The sequence below is a fragment of the Antechinus flavipes genome, chromosome 6, assembly GCF_016432865.1.
Source record: "Antechinus flavipes isolate AdamAnt ecotype Samford, QLD, Australia chromosome 6, AdamAnt_v2, whole genome shotgun sequence".
NCBI classification, from domain to species: Eukaryota; Metazoa; Chordata; class Mammalia; order Dasyuromorphia; family Dasyuridae; genus Antechinus; species Antechinus flavipes.
This window is the reverse complement of record NC_067403.1, coordinates 264,339,126-264,347,395: the sequence shown is the minus strand read 5'-3', so window position 1 is coordinate 264,347,395 and position 8,270 is coordinate 264,339,126. Positions and strand designations below refer to the sequence as shown.

Genomic DNA, 8,270 nt, shown 5'->3' with positions numbered 1-8,270 from the left:
CATCCTAGCCAAGCAAGTGTTGTCATTGTGCCTACTAATCCCAGTCATCAGGAAAGAGTTAATGGGATATTAAAACCTCTCTTGCTACATTCTCTGAGGAGGTAGGTATCTCCTGGTCTGAAGGCCTTCTTTAACCTCTGCTAAGACATAAATCTAGACAACCATGGTCAGTCCTTATGAGTTAGTAACAGAATAGCCTATGCCACCATACCTATGGATGGGGAAGCACGATAAAGGCTCCCTCCTACAAGACTCAACTCTGACTCCAGCCTGGCGACTGGGTTTACTGGAAATATCACCTCTGGAAACACTTATTAGAAACCGGATGGGGAAGTCCCTTTGCACCCCAACTGCAGCCAACTCTGGGGAGTAGAGTCCTGAATCCACCCAGCACATCTCAAAAAGATAGTATCACCCACCTGGATTGTGGGATCTACTGGTGACTTGAAGATCAAATGGGGTACTTAGAAGCTGACATTTGAGGCAGACTGCTGTTTCCAAGTTGTTGAAAAGCAATCAAAGGCAGATGCAGCTGGGCAAAAGCTGAGATTTGCAGTTATTCCCTCTAGAAACTAAGCCTTTTTTTCCCCTTGTTGCTATAGCAGTTTCTGACCTCTCTTTTTACATTGTTCTTATTTCAAATCTGTATGGCTTATGATATTCATCTCTGGTCAAGAGGATTGTACCCCAACCCTTGCTGAACCACCCATTCAGGAGCCCTTCTCTAAAACCTTAATTTAATAGACTATTGGATATGTTATTCAAAGTCCCACCTTCCTGAGGCTTAGGGCCTTGCCCCGCCCCATCATTAGAAGACTGGATCATGACCCCAGTGGGTTCTATTTTATTTTATTGAGCTTCCCAGACAGCACATTGTAGTTGTTCAATTATTTCAGCCATATTCAACATTTAGAAGAAACTGTTAGCAACCAGAAACTTTGATACACAAGATTGAGGCAGAAACCAAATCACTCGTTTATTTACTATCCACTCTGCTTCAGGCACTGAGAATTCTGGGCATCTATGGGAGGGAAGGGCCATAGGGGCTATCACAATGGGATGAGGAAGTAGGGCTAGTCGAGGGGATGTGCCTACTGTGGGCATCTATGGAAGCAGGATTGGGACAGAATGCAGGGATCCCCGAGGAGAGAAGGGTGGGAGCCTAGTAAGGCCTCTGATAGCTGGCCATGTTCCAAATCAAAGGAACCAAGTAAACAAAAAATAAGACGATGAAGATGATAAGGACCAACACATTCAGGGCAATGGCACCAATGTTCAGCTGTTTGGAGGTGTTTCCATAGCTCGAGGCCCCGTTCATGTCCCCAAGAAGCTTCCGGTCTCTGGACTAGGAGCAGAAACAGACAGACACAAACCAAAAGACAGAGAGTGAGATTCCTGCACATGGGGGGCCCTGAAGCCTCATTCTCCCTATCTCTATCCCAGGGGAACTTGACTTGTCTGGGGATTAGAGCCTGGTGTTCTGGGGAAAGGTCAGAACTGGGAGAATAGGAAGGGGGAAAAAATTAAACCTGGAAGGAAAAAGGACTGTGAGCTGGTCTGTTCAGTCATTTCCCCAGCCTAACCTGCAGTTTCTTCAGGAGTCTCCAGGCCTCTAATTAGAGTGGGCATGTCAGCAGCCCCTCTTCAAGTCCTGCCTATTTGACTTCCAGTGACACGGAGGCAATTCAGCCAGTTCCCAATTTGTCACCCTCGCGTCTGTGGTTTTCTGTCCTAGCTCTTCTTCCTCTTGCTACCTTCTAGATGTCCCATTTCTCCTCTCCCCCAACCCCGACTTAGCCCTGACCTTCCTAGTCTCTGGCACTTTGAGATTTATGGGAATCTCATCCACTTCCAGGGGTCCAAGACCACCATTCCAGGATCCCTCCCATCCTGTCTCCTGAGCTCCAGGCAGACCCTCTCTTTGCCTGCTGGACAGCTCCATCCAACTGTTCTACCTGCTCTGCCAAACCCCAGGCACAAAATACATCACCTCTGATTCTTCCCCCCAGTATCCAGCCAAGGATCAAGTCTTCTCTGTTCTCCTGTCTTGACCCCTCCATTCACACAGTCATACCTAGTTCAGACTCACTCTGAGCTCTTAGGTGTCTCCCTCTTCCCCCTGCACCTGTCGCAGGTGGAGGTACTGATCTTCAGAACTCTGCTTAAGGACCTGACATGGCTCCACACTGGCTACAAAACCAAGCCCAAACTTGTTAGACTGGCATGGGGCCCCACCCCACTTTAGTCCATCTTTTCAGTTTTACCTCTTACTACTTCCTCCATGCAAGACAAGTGTGCAAGAGCAGCAAGTGCGCACACACACACACACACACACACACACACACTCATACACACTCATACACATCTCCTATTCATTGACAGTTCTCACTCTTCCCTAAATGTTTCTAACCTTTTTCCATCTCTATTATTTTTCCCAGTCTGCCCCCTACCTGAATGACCTCTTTCTTTCTAGACATCCCTTATCTTCCCAATGGTCATCTCAAGCACTGCCTCCATGGAGCTTTCCTCCACCCCACCTCCTCTGTTGCTCCCTCTAGGAGTAACTGATTCCAGAATCAGCTTCTTTCTTTCACTGCAACCTTGTCCTTTCTTAGGGGTTGTAGGGGTACAGTTGTTTTCCTAGAGGGTTTCAGAGGCCAGTGCAGATGGATGTCTCACTTCTCCACCCGCAGGCGCCTGTGTCATAACCACAATTTCAGTGGGGCCTCAGAGGAAGAAGTAAGAACTGAAAAGAGGAGAGAAAGAGGTAAATAGAACACGAAAGGGAAGAGACCAGGTGAAGGAAGGAACTTGAAGAGAAGAAAGGAAATGGGATTGGAAGGAAAGGCAAGGAAGAGGGAATATAGGGCTAAGAGGAAAAGAGAACAAGAGAAGAAGGAAGGAATTTAGGAAAAGAAGAGGGAGGCAGGAAGAGAAGGTAGGAATCGGAAGAGAAGAAGAATGAGGAGAAGGAAGAACAGAGCAGGGGAGGAGGGAATGAAGCAAGGGGAAAAGGAAGACGAAAAGATGCAGGGGAAGAAGGAGAGATACAGGTAGAGGGAGTAGGGGAAGAAGGAAAGGGGAAAATAGAAGTAGAGAGAGAGAAAAGGAGCAGGGGAAGAGGAAAGAAAGAAGAGAGGGTAACGGAGCTTAATAAAGCAAGGCAAGTGGAAGGGGAGCGCGCAGTCAAGGGATCCCTCTCTTTGGGAGTCAGGTGTTCCTCCCCTGCTGTGCGGCGCGGCTGCTGAAGCTACCTTGACAGAATACACGAGCGCCGCGAAGCTGAGACAACAAGGGTTCCCCAACACCAGCATGTTGAAGAGGGAGAGCAGCAGATAGTCCCGGGGAGGGTTCGAAGTGAGCCCTTTCGCGGGTTCCCCGCCCTGCATGGGGATGACTGTGTGGTCAGGCATAGCTCGGACCGGCGGGCGGGGAGACGAACTTGGACAGCTTGAGACGTGCGCGCAGGATAGGGCTCCTTCCGACACTGGAGCACCTTGAGCGCAGCAGTGAATTAGAGGATATCTAAGCCCCTCCTCCTCCCCCCCACCTCCCCGCGCAAGGCAGGGACCAGGGCGGGGCTGGAAGCAGATTGGTTCTACCCACCTTTATCCCTCTGTTCCGCTTTTACTCGCTCCCCCCTCTTACCCACATGTTCCCCAGCTTCCAGGACCCCAGACCATTCATGAGCGCTGGCCCCTGGATAGAACCACTCCAGACGCCCCTGCCTCCACCTCAGACTCCTTTCCTCTGGGTCTGGTCAAGGGGTTAGAGCAGTCATTTAAACCTGACTCTAGGCCGGACCTGGAGGACTAAGCCAAGCCTCCTGACCCACCTAGAATTCATGGCCCAAGTCTCCACTGAGCCCTTAAATATAGCTCGTTAGCCTAGGAATCATTTGACAAATGACCCAGCCTTAGTGAGGATTTCAAGAAAATAGTGAGGGAGGGTAGAAGCAATGCTGTTAGGGCAAGCCCTCAAATCTCACAAACAAGGAGAAGGTAAGTCAGGGTCATCTGGACTCCGATCTCAACTCTGCTGGTAAAACTGGGTGCTCTGGCCCTTGATTCCTCTTGTGAAATGGAGATGATGTCCTGTGATGAATCATTTTCAAAATGGAGTTAGTGTCTTGGAGCTGGAACCCTAGCTCTTAGTGAACTCCATCCAACCTGGGAGCTGGGCACCTACGCGTAGCCCTCCATTTGTATAAACAAACATATTTTTGAGGAATATTTTGTCTGATTTGTTATGGAACCCTACTGATAGCACCAAACAGCAAATGTAGAATCAAGATGGCAGAGAAAAAGCAGCATCTTGCCTGAAATCTCCCCCAAAACCCCTCCCAACACCTTTAAATAATGCCATAAAAAAGTCCTGGAACAGCAGAACCCACAAAAGGACAAGATGACATCATTCTCCAACTAGACACTACTTAGCAGGTCAGCAGGACAGACACAGACCCATCAAACCTGGAGCGGCATTAGGAGCCACTGAATTAGCAGGGGTCATACAGCTGCTTGGAACACATGGGCAGTAAGGGGGTCAGAAGACTACAGGGATCTTTGTTAGCACTCACACACACACACAAAATGCTGGGGAAAAACCATCTTAAAAACAGACTAAGCCAAATGGTTAAAAAAGAAAGAAAGAAAAAAGCCAGTGAAGAGATTGACTGACAAAATTTGAATTAACCAAATGTGAAAGGGGGACATAAAAATTACTAAAAAAAAAAAAAAAATCCTTAAAAAGTAGAATTAGACAAGTGGAAGAGGAGATACAAAAATCTCATTAAAGAAAAGAATTCCTTAAAAATTAGAATTGAGCAAATTGAAGCCAATAGCTTTATGAGAAATCAAGAAACAAAAAGTCAAAAGAATGGGGCAAATACCTCCTTGGAAAAACAATTGGAAAATACATCCAGGAGAATTAAAATTATCAGATTACCTGAAAGCCATGATTAAAAAAAAAAAAAAAAAAAAAAAAGGAGCCTAAACATTATCTTTCAAGAAATTGTCAAGAAAAACTGCTCAGATATTATAGAACTGGGGGATAAAATAGAAATTGAAAAAAGTTACCAATCAACTCCTGAAAAAGACCCCAAGATGAAAACTCCAGGAAGTAATATAGCCAAATTCCAGAGCTCCCAGGTCAAGGAGAAAATATTGCAAGCAGCCAGAAAGAAACAATCCAAGTGTCATGGAATCACAGTCAGGGTAACACAACATTTAGCAACTTTCATGTTAAAGAACTGGATCACTTGGAATATGATATTTTGGAAGACAAAAGAACTAGAATTACAACCAAGAATCACCTAACCAGAAAAATTGAGTATACTCCATCAGGGAAAAAATAGATGGATATTCAATGAAAAAGAGAACTTTTGAGCATTCTTGATGAAGAGATAGGAGCTAAATAGAAAATTTGACTTTCAAAAACAAAACTCTACAGAAGCATAAAATAAAAAGGAAAAAAAAGTAAAGAATTTAATAAGATTAAAACTGTTTACTTGAAACTCACAAGCACTTTGTCATTATTGGGGCAGTTAGGAATATATGTAAACAAAGAGCACAGGTATGAGTTAAATATGAAGGGGTAATATTTGAAAAAATAAGCTGAAAGAAAAATGTCCTAAGAGAAGGGGAAAGATGGAGGTAGAATGGTGTAAATTCTCACATAAAAGAGACAAGAAAAAATTTTTACAGTAGAGAAGAAGAGGGGAAAGGTAAAGAGAATAAATGAATTTGTCATTACTGTCATCAGAATTGGTTCACAGAGAGAATAACATCCACAATTGGATATAGAAATTTATCTTATCCTTTAAGTAATTAGGAGGAGAAAAACATACTTAGCAGATGGGGGAAGGGGAGTGATTGGGAAAAAGAAGTCAGAAGCAAAACACTTTTGAGGGACAAGGTAAGAGAGTGAATAGAATAAATTCTAGGGGAGAAATAGAATGAAGGGAATTACAGTTAGTAGAACTGACAAAAAATGAAGCAAGTGTCTCTCTAAAAGAACTAATTTCTCAAACATATAGAGAACTGAGTCAAAATTATAAAAATAAGAGCCATTTTTCAACTGATAATAATCAAAAAATATGAACACTTTTCAGATGAAGTAATCATAGCTATCTATAGCCAGAAGAAAAAAAATGCTCAAACTCACTATTGATTGGAGAAATGCAAATCAAAACAATTCTGAGGTACTACCTCATACCTATTAGATTAGCTATTAGAACAGAAAAGAAAAATGACAGATGTTGGAGGAGACGTGGAAAAATGAGACGTTAATACACTGTTGGTTCTCTGGACACATAGGAGTGATCAACAGAGCAGGTGTCAGGGACTCAGAAACAAGAGCAAACTAGGCTGTGTTCCTCAGAAATCCACCAAGCAGAGAGAACCCAACTCCCCACAGATAGGACATTTTGTGCTGTTAGGTGACCTTGAGGTGCCACCAAAGCCCACTGTTGCAATAATGTCCCACGGGCAGCTTTGCTGACTTTTAAAGTAATCCCTGGATCTCAGAAATGGGGATCCCTGGATACCACCCCAGAGTAGCCAAGGACTGAAGATCTTCTAAAGGGATTCCTGTTGGCTATCTCTTGACCTAGAAGCTATATAGTATTATATTTCTATTTATTTGTTAAACTTTTCCCCATTACATTTTAGTTTGTTTTGGGAGTTTTGCAAGCTGCTGAAAGATAGAAGTTATGTTTGATTCCTCTAGGAATCTTCCACTATTTAAAAGCTTTTGAAGGTTTTACTGGACAATCTTCCTGGCAGAGGCTACTGCCTTTACCAGAGGGAAAAGAAAAAAGGAAAGACTATACTCCTCTCTAGAGTCACAAAAAAAAAAAAAGAAAAGAAAAGAAAAGAAAAAAGAAAAAGAATGAAAAATGGGTAGATGAGAACAAAGGCAGACATCTTTTTCTTTCCTTTTGGCAAGGCAAAATTTCAGATCTCTGTGCTCTGGGTCACTGGTGGGTGAAGATGAATTTACACTGTTCATTGTGCATCTCCACCGAAAGGCACCAGGAATCTCAAGAAATAATTATTTTCCCATCAGAGGCACCAGTAGCCAAATGACTAACAGATCCCAAGATTCTTACAGGCAGCCTGTCCCAGGATGTAAGTTGATACTATTGTCTTTGAAAATTAAAATAAACTGAGAAACAATGGTCTAAATGCAATAAATTTGTTAGTTATTTTAACAGTAACCAAAAAAATTGAGTCAATGATCTCTCTTAATGACCAAAAGATCCCCAAAGTAGGCTCACAAGCCTTAATATAATTTGGAGAAGGACAGAGTTGGGTAAGTGAGAAAGACAATTTGATTGGTTACGTGATAGACTATCAAAAAGAACTATCCCTCTTTATCAATTGAGGGATGCTAATTTGTTTTGTGGTTCCCATTAGGATCTCCTGTTGAAGATCTTGTTAGTGGACCAGTGTAAATAGATACCCTGAAAGCTAGAAGGATTTGTTAGGGAGGATAAACCCTTCTTAACTGTACAAGGGAAAGAAAAAAATGGACAGTATACATATACCAGATCATCTTGTAAGCCTTTGAAGATAAGGTATGGAAGTATCAAAATATTTTCAAGAACCCTGGTTCCCAGAGCTAAAGTTCAACAAGCAGGTGTACTCTTAGCTGGGAATAGAAACAATTCTTTGCACTCTGGATGAGCTCACCCTATGGCAAAGTATATTGCTTTGACCAGCCCCAGGTGTTCACTGAGGGATTTATGATTTCCATATTAATACCTATTTAGATTTTGAAGTTCCCCCTATTTCCCAGGGACCTGAGAGTCATCCATTCAACACCTCTTGACATGCTCACAATCCGTGTTTCTTGTAAGTGCTAAGCGAACTGAACCAGGTACTACACTCCTGTTTCTACCATGCTAAATCTGGTTCCATACCCCACTATGAGACAATCAATGTGAAGACTGTTCTTCCCCAGGTTCCAGGAACTCTCACCCTGTCCATGCATGAGCATGCCATGGGAACTGCTACTCAGGACCTCAAGTCTTGATTATGTCATGGTCCAGCCCACTTGTGTGGGTGTATTTAGTATATATAAAGCACTTTGACTCAACATGTTAAGCCTTCCAGCTGTGGGGAATAGATAAGGTGAAGAACTTACAGGAATTTATGCATTCTTTTTCTGTATTTTATTATTTCTGTGTCTCCCCTATGACCTGTATAATATGTGCAGGCTCATATCTATTTGAGCCTTGGCCAGTGAGAAACATATTTACTTAACCTGAA

General features: G+C 43.2%; 1 protein-coding gene across 1 annotated transcript; it reads right to left on the bottom strand.

Annotated features, from left to right (window-relative positions):
- Positions 1 to 951: 951 nt before the first annotated feature.
- LOC127539715 (dispanin subfamily A member 2b-like) lies at positions 952 to 3,504 on the bottom strand. Its single transcript, XM_051964011.1, has 2 exons — positions 3,255 to 3,504; positions 952 to 1,345 (listed from the first exon to the last, which is right to left on the bottom strand). The coding sequence occupies exons 1-2, from the start codon at positions 3,411 to 3,413 to the stop codon at positions 1,163 to 1,165; spliced, it is 342 nt and encodes a 113-aa protein (XP_051819971.1). The 5' UTR covers positions 3,414 to 3,504; the 3' UTR covers positions 952 to 1,162.
- Between the last annotated feature and the right edge of the window lie 4,766 nt (positions 3,505 to 8,270).

Coding starts and splice junctions, on each gene's coding strand:
- LOC127539715 (XM_051964011.1), bottom strand. CDS start 3,413: ATGCCTGACCACACAGTCATCCCCATGCAGGGCGGGGAACCCGCGAAA. Junction 1,346..3,254: donor CGCTCGTGTATTCTGTCAAG/GTAGCTTCAGCA, acceptor TTCTGCTCCTAG/TCCAGAGACCGGAAGCTTCT.